Below are 19,374 nucleotides of genomic sequence, written 5' to 3'. Positions count from 1 at the left end.
ATTTTTGAAATAAAACGTATTTTTAATAGAGAATTTAATTTTTAAAGCGTATTTTAATTAAAATATATTAAAAACTTTAATCATAAATTTGAATTTTTAATTAACATTTTAACTTTTTCTATAAATGTTTGTTATATTGAGAAATGACAAACGTTTCTTTGGAATCTATTAAACATCTTTATTAATATAAAATTTAACTTAATTATAGGATATACCTGTTAGAAGTACTCAAGAAGTTACACGTTTTTTAAGAAATAAATCAGAAACATTAGAAAATAAATTAAAAACTGCAAATGATCTTTTAAATGGAAATATAAATATATATTTTCCTCAAAAAGAGAATTTTCTTTTAAATTGGGTTTTAGATAAACTTAAAGAAATCATACCAAATGAGTATATTCACATAAAACTTTCTATAAATAAAATATTCAATAATTTTAGGAAGAATTCTCTTAAAGTTATTTCTGAATTATGGGAATTTTTAAGGAATGTTTTAGAATCAAAAGATCTCTTGGCAGAATCTAAATATTTTAATTTTCAGAAACATTCATTTACTACTCTTCTTTCTATAACAATGTCTTTTGCTGCTAAAGTTAAAGAAAAAAAATTATTATCATTAATTTCATCAATTACAAAAACAATAGATTATATATTGTCAGAAGGAACACTTTTTTTCTTTATTAAAGGGTCATTTGATACTACTACTACTATTTTAGCAGATTTTTTTTGTTGCATTAAAGACTTGAATCTTTATAATGATACGATATCTATTTTAGGGTCTCAAATTTTTGGAATATGGGAAAAATCTATTTATGGTCTTGAGAATTTTAAAAAGGTCTATATTTCTATTTATATATTTTTAAATTAATAGATTAGGTATCTAAAACAATTTCTTCTAAGGTTTTACCTCATGCTTGTTACCTTATTGGAAAAAAAGATACTCCATCATGGCTTAACGATTTGTTTTCTACTGTTCTTTATAAAACTTTATTTTCTCCAGAGTTGTTAATTGATTATATAAATGATCAAATACAAAATTCTAAATCCCGAAATATAGCTCTAAAAGAATCTAGTTTAGAATTATTTTTTAACTCTTTACTGAATAATTTACCGAAAACATCTCATTTTAGTAATATATTTTTAAATTTTTTTGATTATGAAGGTAATATGAAATATAGATATTTTATCTTCTCTTCCAAAATTTCTAGAAATTGCGCAGAATTCTGTTAGTTATAATTCAGTATATTCAAAAGTGAAGATTAATGTAAATCCATCAAAAATGATGCAACTTAATGATATATTTTTATCAGAAATATTAAAATTTGTATTTAAATTATCATTAGAACAAAAAACTTTTAAATATTCAATTATTTTAAATATTTTGGAAGTATCAAAAGACAACAGCATTTCTCATAAAGTTTCTAATATTATATTGGAACAACAAATTTCTGAAATATTCAAAGACTCATTTTTATTAATTAAAGAAGGTATATATTAAACTTATTAATTTAATTTAATTTTTTTCAAAGATAATACAATGATGATTGGCTGGAAATTATTATATACTCTTTTAAAGTTTAATTTTGAGCTAATATTACCATATAATGAACAATTATGGACAAATTTAACCCAGGTAATCAATTTAATATAACTAATAATTATTATTTAACTTTTTTATATAAAAGATTGATATGACATCTGAGTATTCAGAAATATGTTATGAACTAATAAAATTATTTGTAAATAACTATAAAATGCAAAGGAACTTGCATGAATTTATAAACAATTGGATGAAGTTTTTGAATTTTTCTCTTATCAATAACTGTATATTACTCAGTGATGAAATTTTAATTATGTAAGTAGAAAGTATAAATAAACTCGTCTAATAAAATCATAGAGTAATGGGATCAGCTAATACTCTTCCATTGAATAAAATAAAAGCAATAATTAATTATATTTTGGAAGAAAATAATTTTGAAGTGTTGAAAAAATCAGTAGATTCAAATGAATTATCCTTGAAAAATTCTTTAGATATTTCAAAAAATCAAATTAAAAGTCCTTTTTTTGTTTTTTATCCATTACTTTCCATATTACATGGATTAACTGATACTGAAATAATTTCGGATATCTGGAAAGACATGGTTAAATTATATAAATCTATTATAATTGAGGTTTTTTCAAACATTTCTACTTTTTTAGAGGATCATGGCATACATCTAATATTTAGAATCCATTACAAAACAATGTTGTTATCTCATGAATATATATCTTCTACTGATCCATATAAAAATTTAGAATATATTAGATCTATAAGTAACTTTAAAAGAATCTCACCTAAGATATTTTTTTACATGGTATGATTAAAATGTATTTATAAATTCTAAATACTTAGATTCAATGTCAATTATTTTATTTGCAATATTTTGATCAAGGTTATTCAGAAAATTTTAAAACAGAAAATCGTTTACTTTTGATGGATTCAATTTTAGATGATATAATATTTTTTCTTAGGTCTACATCTATCAATTCTCTTTGGAAAGCCGGAAAAATGCAACTGATAAATAAAGATAACATAAGTATAGCATATATCTATGCAATAAATAATAATTGGTTGTATTTAATAAAGTATCTTTTTTGATTTATAAAAAAATATTAACATATATTAGCAAATTATGTTCTTTTGATAAAATTAAAAAATTTATGAATATTTTTATTAAATATAGTGTTGAAAGTTCTCTAGAAGTTAATATAAGTCAGTTATTATCTTTTTCAAATTTATGGTATATCTTTTTATCCAATGCAGAAATATATGAATTAGCTTTACTTAGAGGTATATATTATGAATAATAAGATTATATTTTATTTTCATTATAGATGCATCCCTATCTGCATTTACAGACTATATTTTTTCTTATGAATTTGATCAAATATTATTTCAAGATAGTATAAAATCTTATTCTAATAAGAAACATAAAAACCTCATTGAGGACAATAAGGATGACTTTGATATTCTAAAATTTAGGAAAATAATCAAATATTTACAAATAATTCCTATAAACTGCATAAAAGATTCAGTAAAGGAAAAATTATTAGATTTTTTGTTTTATATAGATTTTCAATTCATCAAAAGATATTCCATGAATATAGTACTAGATGAAAGCCGTAAATTATTATATCGAATAATGATGACAATAAATACACTAAATTCTTTGGTATGACCTTAAAATTCAAATAAATTTTTAAATGATTATAGTTATATAATATTTTTTCTTTAGTATATTTTTGTGTTAGCTTAGATAATATTAAGGTAAAGGAAGAGTCATTGATCTCCATTTCTAGTTTAATATCTAAGGAAATAATCAGGTATATTAATATTTTTTGATTAGTTGAAATAATAATTTAGTAAATTAGGAAAAAAATATTTTCTGATAATTCTCTTGCTGATAAATTAATTAAAATTATTAAAAAATATGAAATAAATTTGTTAGATTATTATCATGCATTTTTATATCAACAGACTGAAAATACATTTTATATACCTGGAATTATTCAATTAATCTCAATTTTTTTTTTTGAAATTCAAAATAATGATAAAATGTATTCAATTTATTACTGTTTTATATTTATTAACTAATATTAGTCATAAAAAAGAATTTTTAAAAGAGGAAATCACTAAATTAATGCATTTTTATTTTGAAACTATTGAAAAATGTTTGAAAAAATTATTAGAAATTTGTCAAAAAAATACTTCAAATTTAGAAAAAGCATTAAATTCCATTTATCTTTTTCAACTTTTTTTTAAACTTTCTTTCTTTTTTTCTGAATATGATAAAGGTATGTTAAATATTTTTTTAATAAATTTAAATTAAATCTTTTAAGACTCTTTAAAGCAACTTATATTTCTTATGTCTACGTGTTGTTTTTACTACGAAAATATAAATATTTATTTATACGAAAAATCTCAAGATTTACTTTTATCTTTATTAAAAATTCATTGTAATAAAATCAGAAGTCATGATGATATATTAGAAACATCTATAGTTTTGATAACTGCCTTCAAAAATATACAATTATCTTTAACAGATATCCCGAAAATATCTACATATTACAATTTTGAATCATTATCTATTTATTGTTTTATCCAGCAAAAATCACAAAGTTTAAAATTCCAGGATTTTGAAAGAATATGTAAAGTATTATGTCTTAGTTCATGGAAGGTAGAAAATATTAATATGGCAGCGAATATTTTATGTGCAATTTTATTAAGTAGAATAGAAGAGGGTAATTTTAATATAATATATATTATATATATTTTATTTAAAATGTTTTAGTGGATGAATCAAAAAAAAAATACTTAGAATTATTTCAAACTTTTGTTTCTTGTTTAATTTCAGTCGCAAAAAGGGCAAAAGATCTTGAAATACTATATAATTTTATAAATTTATTTAATATCCTTTTATATAAAAAAGTACGTATATGAAATTAAATGTTTTTCTTTCTAAAAAAATTTAGTCGCAGTATTTTTCACTACAAAACTTGGATCAACTTTTTGTTTTAATAACTATTACATTATCTTCGTCTAGTCCAATTCTTAATTTATCTCCTAATATTACTATTGATGACATTTGTAAGAGATTTTGCAAGATGATTTCTTTAATATTAAAGAAAAATTATAAAAAACTAAATGGACGATATCACCTGCTTACTAATTGTTTCCAATCATTATTATATTTGTTTGCACATGATAATACTAATACTAAAATTACTAAAAATAGCTTTTTCCATAGAATTCCTAATTGGATTTTAACATCTTCATGCTCTATCTCTACTGCTAAAATTTATTCAGATAGTTTATTATGTTGGATTCAAACTTCTCATTCAAATAAAAGTTCTAAAAAATTAAAATTAAATTCATTTAAAACATCTGAAAAAGCTATTGCAAAATATCTTTTATGGATTATAGTTGAATATATCAAATTATTATTGAATTATTCTATAAATAGCGAAATAAAGGTTATTCTTACATCTTCAATAATGGAAATTTTTAAACTACTCTCTACACATGAACTCAGAATGATAAATAATGCATTAGATAGTCAAGGTAAAATTGTCTTTAAAAAGTTGTATAGCAATTATACACAATATGATAAATGGGATGAAACATAGTGTACGCTTTAATATAAAAAAATATTTTTAATATGAATATTTAAAATGTTGACTAATGTTCCTATAAAACATTGCGTAATCCTTCTAGTTTTTCTGATATATAATTAATAAATTTTGTGGAGGGAACTGTTTCATTATCATCTGAAAGCTTTGCTGCCATTAAATGATCCATTTCTGTTACAGGAATAATCAAAGTAGCCAAGTATCTATAACTATTAATAATCATAAAAAATGAAACAATAATATATACTTTGGATGTGAAAGTAAATATGTAATTGAATCTAATAACTCTGTTTTGTTAAATAAATAATCATTATTATTATTCCCTTCCATGTGTAAGATATCGAATATCATAACTAATAAAAAAGTTTCTTCAATAACTAAACTAGTAATAACAGTAGGCCTATTCCAATTTTCAAAAGCCGTTTGTATCTGTACATCATAAATTTTCAAAAAACCACATATTTCAACAAAAATTCGATTTCCAAGATGACGAAGTAAATTAACAACAATAGGCAAAATACCACGAACCCATAATTGATATAAACTTAAAGAAATAGACCCCGTATTAGAATTCTGTATATTTATAACTTTTTCTTGAACTTCATGACAAATAGATGCATCAACAAGTATGTTTAATAATCCATACACAACGAGTTGTTCTGATAGTGATGGAATTGATGAAAGTGTATATAAAAATAAGAGACTTGCTTCAGCAAAAAGATAGTTATCTTGATTTTCTTTGATAGTATCAATATTAGAAAAAAAAGTTATAATTGAATGAAAATTATCATGCTGAAACATTGAAGTAGTTATAGTATCATACAATGCTTCAATTCCTTGAATATCAAAAATTTCTTCTGCAATAGCAGCAAATAACATAATATCTGAAGGAAAAACGGAATTTTGTGTTTCTAAAGCTTTTGAAAATAATTTAGAAGCACCACGTGCCAAAACAAGATCAGATAAACCTATTAAAATAGGAAACATTGTATGATTTTCAACGTTATCTTCAGATGAATTAATCCCATGTAAACATATATATATTATTCTTAATAATGTACGCGTATATTGTGAATTTTTAGTGCCAATTGAAAGTAAAAAATTTGCTTCTGAAGAGCTTATTGCTTCCCATGCATATAATAAAATAGTAGAGAAATAACTTCCTAAATGAAATTTAGATTTAATTGCCTGAAGATGCATCGTAAGAAATAATGATAATTCTGCTCTTTCATGTGCAATAGGCATCATAATTGAAAGATCAATATTTTCTTTTGAATTAGCTTTTAATGCAGTAATAATAATATTCACATAAGTTTTAAGATTTTCTATTTCTAAAGACTTAGGATGAAAAATAGATGAGCAAAGAAAAATCCACGCTCTTAAAAGTGTCTATAGAAGAATATTATTAGACTTTATCAGATAAATAGCAGTTTTTATACCACTTGAGCATCTAAAAGTGATAAGTTTAAATTTGCTTCTTTCATTTCATTTAAATATGCTAATGATACTTTGTTGTTTCCTAAAATAATATTTGTTATATGTAAATTATAGAAATATTCATCACCATATGACGGCGATTTAATAATTCCACTATTTCTAAAACAAAATAAAGATTTATCAGAATACGTTTTCTCAAAATTCTTTTTCAAATTAGAATGAAGTGATACACGATATCCACTTATATTTAAAACGAATTTTGAATAAGAATCAAGTTTATTTAATAAAGATTTTTCAAAACCAGATTTTAATATAGTTGATTGAGTTTGGGATTGTAAGTATATTTCTGCAGTACAAATCTGTACTGAAAAAGCAATACCAGCGATTTGATAACATATAGAAGACAAATTTGTCGAAAAATTTGATTTTAAAGTACTAATCCAATCTATTAAAGTTAAAATTTTCGACCAAAACTTGTCATCTTTGAATTTTAATGGAACAACAGAAACCCAACAATTTTGAGCATTTGCAATAAATTCAAGAAATGAAGCTATTTCCTTTAATTTTTCAGAAAATATGAAAAAAATATCTACCCAAATATTCTGAATTTAATATAGAATAAACGTCGTTTATTTTATATAATTCCAAAATTGCTAATTTAAATAAAGAAGAATTAGAGTTTTCCTGTTTAGATTGTGCATTTTGTTGAAAAGAACTATTCCCTGTTAAAAGAAGAATAGCTAATCCTTGTTGAAATTTCATGACAGCACTAGAAAATTTCCAAACATGAGTTTTAATGTTTTGATCAATTATTGGATTAGAAATAATATATTTAAGATTTTCTATAAAAATACTAGTATAATTCGAAAGATATGCTAACAAAGAAGGCAGTCTTTGGGATGATGATGATATCATATTTGTAATCAATTGCAATATAGGAATATAATATTGCTTGGAAAACTGCATAAAACTTAATATTGATGGAAGTCTTTGAAATAACTGTTTTTCTAATGCAGATAAAGGAGATCTAGTTTTAAAATTAGATAAAAAAATAAAAAAAAGGAAATACTTCATCCAATTACGAATTCTAATGAGACAATCTATGAAGTTGATGGTTTTCTTCACCCATTGATTATAGGCATTTGTAATATGTTTATCTTTAAAAACTTTCCATAATGTATGTAAACACCTAGAATCTGAATTTTGAGATAGAAATTTATCTAATATAAACTGAGCTAAAGGTTTTATTGAATTCATGATAGGAGAATTTTGATAACGATAATCTAAATCGTATGTAAACTCAAGAATTCTTAAAAACAAGGATGTTATAATAAGTCCTATATCATATTTTTGAGATAAATAAGTATACCTCCATTCAATGAAGCTCTCGAATAATTCATAAGTATATTTAAAAGCTCTTGTTATATAATCTGCTTGAAAAGCTTGGAAATTATGTTGGCAGTCAGTAATTGAAATATAGTTTTCTAATAACACTCTTAAAAGTTTTAAAAAGGATATTTGAATTGAATAATTAGCAAGAACAATCTAATTTTGTAAGAAAAAAAAATATTTATGAAAAAAATACTTCAGAAGAAAAAATATTATAAAGAAGGCCAGAATTTTCATTTTTATCTAGTAAATTTAATTTAAAAATATGTGACCAATTTTTAGAAGATGATCTTATAACTTCTGAAAAAAAATCAATAGATGCACTTATTAAATTAAGACGCACGAATTCAGGCGCTTCGTTAAGCTGAAGTGATAGAGAGCATATTTCCCTTACTATTCCAATAATATCGCTTTGATCCATTAAATCTGATGATATATCTGTAATAAGTTGTTTGCCTAAATCATCATTAGATTTCAAAATGTTTGTCATGATTAAAATAATTTCAATAATAATTTTTTCATTTTTTATAAACAATCTATCAGTTAAACTTATTTCTAATATTTTTCCAAGAAATTCCCATGAAGAATAGCAATAATCCCACATAATAACTGGAGGTGAAATATCGTAAGATATAATTCTTCCCAAGCTATATTTAGGGATTATTATGTCATTAGAATTATCAGATATTTTTGCAGAAAAAATTTTTAAATCATCAATTAATTTAACAAGAGTTCCATTAAAATCCTCCTCTAATATATCATAGCCCTTAAACCCAACAGGAGTTATTTGAGTAAATGTAGGTATATTCTTTAAGAAATCATATGTTGACTTAGAATCAGAAGAAACAGATCTACAAATACGAATCATAGAGAAAAAGTCATACGGAAACCTCGTTCTTGCAGAATGAAGTAAACGTACAATAATATCATCAGACCAAAATAAATATGCCAAATTGGAATCTGAAGAGATATTTTCATGAATTTTTATAAAACAATTTACTACACTGTCAGAAAACTTAACATAATTTAATATTTTTCGAAAGAGCTCTCTTAAAACCATTCTATAGGTATCAATACAAAGATCTTCATCAGGAGAAAAAGATGAAATCATATTTCCAATCATGCTAAGAACATTATACTTTAAAGATATTTCAATAAGATATTTAGATGATTCAAATGAATTATTAGGAAAAATCTGATCCTATAAAAACTTAATAAAATTTAAAACCAAATCGATTATTTTAACTTGAATTGAGTGATATTCTTTAGAAAAATCTTGTCTTTCTGTAATATCAATAAAAAGTTCATGCAAAATTATACCCCAAGCTATAATTACAGGTGACCAAACTGGATCTTCTACTAATTTTACGATCATATTATGAACTTCTAAAAATGCATCAGGTGAACTATAAAAGGTATTATCATGGAGATTTTCATTTACTAAAAATCAAATTAAAAAGTTAAGATAAAAAAAAAATACTTTACAAAAATTTAAATTACGGCTTGGTCTTATTATTTCTATTGAAATAATAAGAGATAGAGAAACAATTCGTTGTAATAAGTTGACTTCATTATTAATACTATATATCTTGTCTCATTAAATTAAAATCATGTTAAGATAATATTAATATACTTTTCTTTTGTTTAACAAATAATGAAATTCTTTCATTAGTTTAAACCAACTAACTGCCATTTCTAAAGTACAAGGCATTTTATAATAAATTGAAATAAAAACGAGTTTAAGTAATTCGAATTGCTTTTTTAGCACCTAAAAACTGTAAATATATATATATATATATCAATATTATACATTTCTTAACCAAGATGTTAAATTAAATTCATCTAAAGAATATGAAGGAGGTGTATATTTTTGAATAGTTTCTATCATTTCTATAAGATTACGCATAAAATTTTCATCTTTTTGAAATTCCAAAACAAGAATATTAAAAATCTCATAGTAAGGATGTTTTTCGTCCGAGCTAAGACGAAATATATTCATTATAAATCTAATCATATACCGTTTTTCAGACATATAAGTATTTATTATATATTCTAAATTAATCTCCTGAATAGAAATAAAAAACAATTTCTGAGCTATAAAAATGATTTTTGAGCAATTAGATGTACTAATATTTAAAATTTTTGCATAATGACCAACTTTTTCATGATTTTTAATTAATGATGTAAATTCTCCATAAACATCCAAAAAATCTTCCAATAAATTATATTCTGATTCTTTTGAAACATATTTCTTATCATTAAGATATTTATTGATATTATTTATCCTTTTTATAAATGTTTCTTTTAAAATTTCAACTGGTAAAGAAATTAAAGAATCTTCAACAAGATCAATAAATGATTTAAAAGTTCTTAATTCAAATAAGTTAATTGTAAGATAAAACTGTATTATCTTACATTAAAAATCCATCTATATTACAATCATGATTATCAAAAGAACTCATTTCAAAATTCTTTTGTAAACGGCCTATGAATTTTAAAAATTTAATGTTAAAAATTTTAAAATTAAATCTCAAATTATTTTTCAAATAAAGCCAAGAACTAATTACAAGAATTTATTTTGTGAAAAAAGATAAAGATGTTATATTTTTAAGATGTAAATTAAAATTATAAATATATGATGAAAATATAAAATTGAATTTTGAAAGATTATAAATATTGATTATAATATGTCTATAATGTTTTACATTTAAGATTTATAAAAAGAGTAGAAAATAAATATTTTTCTCCATATTGATCATTTAAAGGAATATGTTTATAACCTAATAATTAGTCAAAAATTAAATAGATAGAATAAAAAATATTACCTTGAAGTGAAGAACTTAACCTTAAACAATATGTAGCTATTAATATATTATCCAAAGAATAAGATGAATTATTATTATAAACATTAAATTGTATAAAAATAAAATCATATTGAAATCTATCTATCATAACTGTAAAAGTCTCATTCCAAATAGGTTTATATCCATTATCATAAATTGTAGATGTTTTCCAAGATTTATGTTCATTATTTAACATTATGAGTTTTATTTCGACAAAAGGATTTAAAGAAATGTCTTCTCTAAAATCTTTAGTTCTAGGAAGTTGTTGTGCTGATATTATCTATAAATAAATTACTAAATATATAAACATTTAAAAAAAACCTTTATGTCTAATAGTATTTTCTTTAAACCAAATATACTAAATTCATTATGCTTTACATCTGTCATACGCAAATATGATGGTTTTAATATATATCCATATTTGTCATTGCCAGAAAACATAGCATCATTTATTTGTATTCCAAGATCTAAGCATAAAAGTTAAATAAATAGTAAATATAAGCAAATACTACCATTAGTTTGCCAATTTAAAGCAACCATTTGTACACCTTTTTGCCAATATTGTTGAGGTTCAAAATTTGTAGAATTAATTCGTGTAAAATTAGGATATAATCTCATCAAATATTTAACATTATGTTTTTCCAATTGGAATCTAGAAGTTTTAATAAGATTACTAAAGCTTTTTTCAGAAAGAGAAAATATATGTGTTATTGTTTTAGACTCTTCAAACATAAATTATCTAAAATTAAAGATAATATTATATTACCTGGAAGAGAAAAATTACGAAACTTAATACCTTTAATATAAACTGAAAGATTTAAAAGAGAATCTATAATTTTTCCTGAATTTTTTTTATGAGATTTTGTTTTACATTTCTCCGTATTTATATTGTCCATATCAATATCAGATGAACAAGTAGTATCCGTAGTAGTGCTACTTGATGTATCTAATCCAAAAATATTCAAGTTATTTTCAGGATTTTGTTTAACCTTAGAAATTAGATAAATATAAATTAAATTTTATTTAACCTTTAAAAGGATTTTATATTTCAACTCCATTGGTGATGGTAATACTTGACTATTTTTATTTGTTGGAGAAGTAATCAACATTTCTCCAAGTAATTCTTTTAATATTGAAACCATTAAAGATTGCTGAGAAAATGAACAATGAACTTCAAGAGAAAGAATTAGGGGATAAGGAGAGACAATAAAGGCATATTTTGAAATTGTAGAAATAACATCATAAAACAATATTTTAGTTGTACTAGTATTGATTAGCTTATAATAAAAAAAGAAAAATCATACAAACAACGACCATGATATACAAGTGGACCATCGGGACCATCCCAACAATCAACTATTAGAAAATTAAAATATAGAAAAAAACAGAATTTTTTATACTCTCTATACATCTACAACCCTTCTGCAGTACCTTAATATACGCTTCTATACTACTTTCTCCTCCAAACTGCTTGCCTAGTAAATATGTATTATGACTTGAAGAAATATAATATTCATTCAGAGGACGAGACATATCAATATTAGAATTGATTATTAATGGATTTTTATCTGAAAATAAAAATTCTGCAAAATCATCAACAGACATAAGATTATTATGTTTATCTGAATATTCTTTGAAAATCTCTTTATTATTTGGATCATTATCCAACTTTAAAATATCAGTATATAATTATTTTATTTTTTAATTTTTTTCTATGTTACCCCCTGTTCATTTATCAAAAAAGATTGGAATTCTTCAAAATTCAAAAAATGTCTATGAGATCTAGTGTAAGTTCTAAAAATATCATTAATTTCCTGACGTTCTTTTAATAATTTAACAAATTTTTGAAACTGTGTAAAATCTAGTTTTCCAGTTAAAAGTATATCAACTTTACTAAATAAGTTCCTTAAATATTTCTTTGATGCATTTACATGAAGCTTTTTACATAATTTCTCAATATCATAGAAATGAAAAGAATGATTTTTTTGAATTAATTCCCAATGTTTCTCTAACCAATTATCAGACTTTTTCCCCATAAGTCCAAGCTTTCCCATTATTTCTATCCTATATAGTTGGATTTTTTTCAAAAGAATTAGCCATTGTTGTCGAAGCTCATGTGTTGGTGCTATTAAATGTAGTATTTTTAATTTATGATCAGTAAGATAAATAATGCTAAACCACCTATCTTCATAGTCCATTTCTACTTTCAATTGTTCCCTATAATTACGAGAATCTAATCCAATACGAATATCTTGAATATCATCAACAGAAACTAATATCAATTATTTGATTAGAATTATTACAATAAATATCTTACATGTTTTACATGATTTCCCATCAAATGTAATTAAACCGCTTTCACAATTTAAAGAAAATATAATTTTCCGTTTCTTTTTTCTTGTTACTTTGAACATTATTGTACCTTGTTCTTTATACTTTAAGGAAAAAAACATTAAATCCAATAATTCTGTCGAAAGATTCATAGTATATAAAAACCTTGCTCTAGAAACAATCGGTCCTGTAAAAGAATCTGAAAGTAAATTTTCTGATAAATAATTTTTTAATTTTTTTTGTAAAAATAAAGATTGAAATAGTACTACAATAAAATTATAAAAGCCAAGATTCTCTTTTATACACTTCGACTCTTCAAAAAACCCACAATCTAATGTCAATGACTGCATCAATAGTGTATTATAATTGGATTGTTTTTCATCACAATCAAAAAAAATAAATTTAGATTTTTTAAAAAGTCTATAGTCTAAAGTTCTACCATTTTGATCATACATATCAAAGCTTCTTAATTTCGATAATGCAGTGAGTAGGTTTTTTCCCTTATTCTCTTCTATTTCTTTATAAAATAAATAATTTTTATCTAACATCTTAAGAAATTTTTTTAAAATTCATTGATCCTTTTAAAAACTAATTTAGATATCTTTAAATCCATATTAGAGGTACTAAAAATATTAGTATCTTCTGTCTTTTTTTTCTTAAAAAGTAACAAAATCATAATTTTTAAATGTTATCAAAAATTCACTCTTAATATAAAAATTTTTAAAATAAATCGGTTTTAATAAAAATAATATAAATAAATAAATCATTTAAATTATTAAAAAAATAAATAAAACAAGCATTATATTTTGTATTAATGGTAATATTTTACTTAAAGAGCCTATTCGTATGACCATTTTCTAAAAAGACAAATATCAAAAAAGCACTCGACTCGTAAATAAATTGTCAATAAATAAAACTTTGAATACATATTAACCCTATATGCAGAAAGACTTCTATAAATTTCAAAATATTTATTTCTTAAAGTTTAATTATATTTTATGAATATTAAGTTTCAGAAAGAACAAAAGATTTATGTCTTTGATAAGGTTTTAAACTCCATTCTATGTCAGCAGTTGATGATTCTACTGTACCCAATTTAATTTCATACAAACTAATAAAAAATAAATCTCAAATTAATTTTGATAAAACCTTACCGCATTTCAAAGCGAGGTCCTACTTCAACAAGTTCTATATTTTTTGTATCTATTCTTAAATAAACATGATGTCTAATATAATTAATAATTTATTGACTAAATCAAAACGTTCAACCTTAAACTTATATAATCTCCTTTATTAAATCAGTAATAATATACAAAAAAAAATATCTTACTTTGATTTGCAAATGTTATAACACGAGAACTATTTTCTTTTGGATTTGGAGGAAAAAGTGCCTTTAAAATTTTTTCTACACGTAATCCCAGTTTTGATGTCAAATTTAACATAATTAATCTCGGATAGCTTTCAGAAACATTCCCTATATTAGGTATATCATGCCTAAGAACTACCTAAAATAATTTATCTTTTTAAAAAAATAATTTTTTTGTTATACATTATGAAGTGTAAACGATGCTGTAGGTCCATAAGGAAAATGGCTTATAATAAGCTACTAATAAAAAAAGAATATATTAAATATATATAATAACTTACACAATCCGGCATTCCTCGTGTTTCATGTAAGATAATTAAATCTGTAACGTCATTCGACCGACATGTTGAAACGATATCTTCAATAACGGAATTCCCTCTATTCATTCTTCTAGAATTCGGAATTAATAATTTCATTTCCTTAGTAAATTGTAAAAGACGAGTACTTGGCTTCCGAGACGTTGTAATTAAAACATTTGGCTCTCGTTCTCCTAAATTTCCATATTCATCATCAATATCATCTACATCTTCCATAACCATCCCCTCATCAAACTTATAATCCTTTCTAAGTTGTATATCATCTCGTATATGGGAAGGAAGAAGCTTATCTTTTTCTAATGACTCTTTTAATAACTTTCTTTTTTCACGTAATTGTGCTTCATTTTGGTGCTGAAGACGTTGATATAAATATTGACGTCTTTGTCTTATTATTCGACGTAGCTTTAAAAAAAGTTAGATAATTTTTAAGATTTTAAAGTTTTTTTACCATTTTTTTAAATTATTAACCTTCGAAAAATTCATTTTTAAGGATTTTCTAATAAAAGAGTTAAAAAGAGGATAAAATATTAAGAAAGGCTTATTATTTCATCCAAACAAATTATGAATGATGATTTCAGCCACCTTGATTCTCACTTTTATAGCAGTTCAGATATTGAAGATACGATATCAATCCAATCACAAACATTAACAGAATCAACACAAGCACAGGATTATGAGGATAGGGGGGAGTCAGATGATGACTATGAGGATAATTACGATGAAAATAGGTCAGATATTATGTCTTTGAAGAATCTGAATTTAGAAGATAATCATCTTGATATACAAGATACATATGAGGAACCAAAAGATATTGAACTTAAAGAAGATCTACCAGACTGGGCATGCAGGTAGTAAAGATAGAGGAGATATAAGTGTTTATATTTATATTTTTAGCTATTGTGGGATTTATACGCCAAGTTCTGTTTTAAAGTGTTTAACGTGTGGTAAATGGTTTTGTAATTCTCGAGGAAATACAAGTAGTAGTCATATTGTTAAACATTTAGTTCGTGCTCGCCATAAAGATGTTATGCTTCATCATAATAGTCCTTTGGGAGAGACGGTTTTAGAATGTTATAATTGTGGAATTAAAAATGTATTTCTTTTGGGATTTATTCCAGCTAAAAGGTATATATTTATTAAAAAAAAGAAATAACAGTTTATTTTTTTTATTAGCGATACAGTTGTTGTTCTACTTTGTCGTCAACCTTGTGCTTCAACGCAAAGTTCTAAAGATATGAATTGGGATACATCACAATGGCAACCTCTTATCGATGATCGTAGTTTTCTTCCATGGCTAGTATCAATCCCTACAGAACACGAAGTATTGCGCGCAAGACAGATAAGTTCATATCAAATCAATAAATTGGAGGATTTATGGAAAGAAAATTCTAAAGCAACACTTCAGGATCTTGAAAAGCCCGGAATTGATGACGAACCAGTTCCAGTACTTTTGAAATATGAAGATGCATATCAATATCAAAATATTTTTGGTCCTCTTGTAAAAATAGAAGCAGATTATGATAGGAAGGTTAAAGAATCACAGACACAGGATGGAATAGTTGTACGTTGGGACATAGGATTAAATCAAAAATATCTAGCATATTTTAAGATCAAAGTCTTAGAAGCAGGTGATTTAAAAGTTGCAGTTGGGGATGAAATGCGTTTAAGATATCTTGGAGAATTGAGGAATCATTGGGAAAGCATTGGTTATGTTATTAAAATACCTAATAGTTGATATTTAAATTTTGTGACGATAAAGTTTTAATTGTATTTTAGATATTTCAGATGAAGTTGGTCTTGAACTTAAAAAAAGTGATAAAATTCAAACAGATTGTACACACAATTTTTCTATTGATTATGTTTGGAAAAGTACTAGTTTTGACAGGATGCAAATGGCATTAAAACAACTTGCAATCAATGAAACTAGTGTCAGTGGATATATATATCATAAGCTCTTAGGGCATGATATTGCACCATTGGTATTGAAGACACAAATGCCTAAACGGTATGTTATTAATAATATTCAAAATATGTTTTTAATTTTCATAAGGTTTTCGAGTCCTGGACTTCCAGAACTTAATGTAAGTCAAGTTCACGCTGTACGAAGTGTTCTTCAAAAGCCTTTGTCTCTTATTCAGGTAATTACAATACAATATAATTATAATTATTTATGATAATTTTTAGGGACCTCCAGGTACTGGTAAAACAGTTACATCTGCTACTATAGTTTATCATCTTGCAAAGATGAATCCAGGTCAAGTCTTAGTATGCGCTCCGTCAAATGTGGCAGTAGATCAGCTTTGTAAAAAGGTTTATTATTTATTATCAAGAAATATTATATTTATTGCCTTAGATACATCAAACTGGTCTTAAAGTAGTAAGAGTTTCTGCAAAATCTAGAGAGGATTTAGAGTCTCCTGTTGCTTTTTTAACTTTACATGAACAAGTTCGGAATAATGATACAAACACTGAATTGCAGAAATTGATTCAATTGAGAGATGAACTTGGAGAATTAAGTAGTCAAGACGAAAAAAAGTATAAAGCTTTAGTAAAAGCCTGTGAAAAGGAGATTTTATCGGTAGAGTATTATTCTATAATAACAATTATCTTTAATGAACTAGAATGCGGATGTTATTTGTGCTACTTGTGTTGGTTGTGGTGATCCTCGTTTATCTAGATTTAAATTTCGTACAGTATTAATTGATGAAGCAACACAAGCAACCGAGCCAGAGTGCATGATTCCTTTGGTTATGGGCTGTAAGCAGGTCGTTCTTGTAGGCGATCATCAACAGCTTGGTTAGTATTTTTTTTAATATTTATTTTTTAAAATATATAAGGTCCTGTAATTATGAATAAAAAAGCTGCAAAAGCAGGTCTTCAACAATCGCTTTTTGAAAGATTAGTTATTCTAGGAATTTCTCCAATCAGACTTACTGTTCAATATAGAATGCATCCTTGTTTAAGTGAATTTCCAAGTAATATGTTTTATGAAGGAACTTTGCAAAATGGTGTTAGTAAAAATGAAAGACTTCGTAAAAATGTAGATTTTCCATGGCCTGTAAATGATACGCCTATGATGTTTCATATAAGTCTTGGCCAGGAAGAGATCTCATCTAGTGGAACTTCTTATCTTAATAGGTTTTCTATTTCTTTTTATAATTATTATTTATGTATCTATTAGAACGGAAGCTTCAAACTGTGAGAAAATTATAGTAAAATTTTTTAAAGCTGGTGTAAAGTTTTCACAAATTGGTATTATTACGCCATATGAGGGGCAAAGATCATATATTGTATCATCAATGCAGCAAAGTGGTTCTCTGCGAAAGGATCTATATAAAGAGATTGAAGTGGCGAGTGTTGATGCATTCCAAGGAAGAGAAAAAGATTATATTATTGTTTCTTGGTAAGTTTGATATATTGGTCGTTTATTTATTAAATAATTTTAGTGTTCGTTCTAATGAGCACCAAGGAATTGGTTTTTTAAGTGATCCAAGAAGACTTAATGTTGCTCTTACTAGAGCAAAGTATGGTATAGTTATATTGGGTAATCCTAAAGTGTTGTGCAAACATCCATTATGGCATTATTTATTAGTTCATTACAAAGAAAAAAATTGCCTTGTCGAGGGACCATTAAATAATCTACAGGTCTCTATGATTCATTTTCCTAAGCCAAAAGCCGAATATCGTGGAGCCCAGAGACATACAATGGCGCTTAATCGTCCATCATATAAATCATCTCGAGCACCTGCTTCTGAATTAATACCTAATAATTCATCAATAATCGGAAATATTCCAACACATATTGATTCTTATACTTCCCAAAATGTTTCTGGATTTAATACTAATTATTCAAATGTCTTTTCTGGTGGAAGTTTTTTGTCAGGTTTGGACAATTGGCCTAGTTTATCTGTATACGATAAAGCAAACCATAAGGTTGCTACTCACTCACAAGCTGACCGGATTATTGGTCAGAGATTAACATTAGGGCAGGATTTAGATTCTAACATGCCATATAATGATCTAGATGATTATAAAACTCATAGGGAATCTTATCCTATTTCTGGAACATCTATTTCTAGAGGAAATGATGATGATACTAGAAGTTTAACTACAGAATATACGGTTCAAATAGGTTCTTAAACATTATTTCTTACTAACTTTATAAAATTAATAAACATTTAAATCTCAGTTTTATTCTGTGTAAAAGACGTAAATCATATATTTCTACGAATTTTATATAATAAGGTCCTTAGAATCATTAGATATTCTATCTTTTTAAAACTATGGTCAATTATATAATGATGTTGAAATCTCGATCATAATATTAAAATTTCAGAGAGACATGACCAGCGAATGACCTTTTATCTGTTTATTATGTTTTAATTGTTTATTCTTTTGTTGTTTGTGTTATACTTAGTAGATCTTTTTCTGAAACTTTTATTTGATTTATATTTTTTATATCTTAATTTTTGCAATTATATCTTGCAAAATAATTATTACAAATATTTCTTTAGGGAATGTG

At 24.7% G+C, this 19,374-nt stretch overlaps 5 protein-coding genes across 5 annotated transcripts; 2 read left to right on the top strand and 3 right to left on the bottom strand.

Moving 5' to 3' along the window:
• Positions 1–143: 143 nt before the first annotated feature.
• PNEG_00069 (hypothetical protein) lies at positions 144–5,166 on the top strand (the record flags this gene model as incomplete). Its single annotated transcript, XM_007873734.1, has 17 exons — positions 144–152; positions 209–393; positions 442–835; positions 877–1,129; positions 1,179–1,487; positions 1,530–1,633; positions 1,686–1,855; positions 1,898–2,354; positions 2,393–2,625; positions 2,667–2,830; positions 2,875–3,212; positions 3,254–3,363; positions 3,412–3,597; positions 3,641–3,834; positions 3,880–4,281; positions 4,332–4,468; positions 4,513–5,166. The coding sequence occupies 17 exons, from the start codon at positions 144–146 to the stop codon at positions 5,164–5,166; spliced, it is 4,299 nt and encodes a 1,432-aa protein (XP_007871925.1).
• On the bottom strand, positions 5,012–10,457 carry PNEG_00068 (hypothetical protein; the record flags this gene model as incomplete). Its single annotated transcript, XM_007873733.1, has 11 exons — positions 5,012–5,372; positions 5,417–6,558; positions 6,609–7,156; positions 7,200–7,633; positions 7,676–8,151; positions 8,192–9,196; positions 9,242–9,435; positions 9,481–9,583; positions 9,629–9,763; positions 9,806–10,364; positions 10,411–10,457. The coding sequence occupies 11 exons, from the start codon at positions 10,455–10,457 to the stop codon at positions 5,228–5,230; spliced, it is 4,788 nt and encodes a 1,595-aa protein (XP_007871924.1). The 3' UTR covers positions 5,012–5,227.
• Positions 10,458–10,686: 229 nt separating this feature from the next.
• Positions 10,687–13,754, bottom strand: PNEG_00067 (hypothetical protein; the record flags this gene model as incomplete). Its single annotated transcript, XM_007873732.1, has 10 exons — positions 13,156–13,754; positions 12,560–13,110; positions 12,239–12,506; positions 12,143–12,194; positions 11,867–12,101; positions 11,605–11,827; positions 11,351–11,560; positions 11,160–11,305; positions 10,821–11,118; positions 10,687–10,775 (listed from the first exon to the last, which is right to left on the bottom strand). The coding sequence occupies exons 1-10, from the start codon at positions 13,715–13,717 to the stop codon at positions 10,687–10,689; spliced, it is 2,634 nt and encodes an 877-aa protein (XP_007871923.1). The 5' UTR covers positions 13,718–13,754.
• A 420-nt stretch (positions 13,755–14,174) lies between these two features.
• On the bottom strand, positions 14,175–15,350 carry PNEG_00066 (hypothetical protein; the record flags this gene model as incomplete). The annotated part of the gene is made up of 7 exons (XM_007873731.1): positions 15,301–15,350; positions 14,817–15,254; positions 14,719–14,772; positions 14,500–14,674; positions 14,439–14,457; positions 14,324–14,395; positions 14,175–14,280 (listed from the first exon to the last, which is right to left on the bottom strand). Exons 1-7 carry the CDS (start codon positions 15,301–15,303, stop codon positions 14,175–14,177), a joined length of 867 nt encoding a protein of 288 aa, XP_007871922.1. The 5' UTR covers positions 15,304–15,350.
• A 24-nt stretch (positions 15,351–15,374) lies between these two features.
• On the top strand, positions 15,375–18,992 carry PNEG_00065 (hypothetical protein; the record flags this gene model as incomplete). Its single annotated transcript, XM_007873730.1, has 11 exons — positions 15,375–15,700; positions 15,747–15,977; positions 16,026–16,582; positions 16,629–16,857; positions 16,903–16,990; positions 17,037–17,162; positions 17,206–17,430; positions 17,474–17,648; positions 17,690–17,990; positions 18,034–18,255; positions 18,299–18,992. The coding sequence occupies exons 1-11, from the start codon at positions 15,414–15,416 to the stop codon at positions 18,990–18,992; spliced, it is 3,135 nt and encodes a 1,044-aa protein (XP_007871921.1). The 5' UTR covers positions 15,375–15,413.
• Positions 18,993–19,374: the final 382 nt, after the last annotated feature.

The sequence above is a fragment of the Pneumocystis murina genome (genome assembly GCF_000349005.2).
Source record: "Pneumocystis murina B123 chromosome Unknown supercont1.5, whole genome shotgun sequence".
Classification (NCBI taxonomy): Eukaryota; Fungi; Ascomycota; class Pneumocystomycetes; order Pneumocystales; family Pneumocystaceae; genus Pneumocystis; species Pneumocystis murina.
Note: the sequence above shows the minus strand (reverse complement) of the source record. Positions and strands in the feature narration are given on the sequence as shown.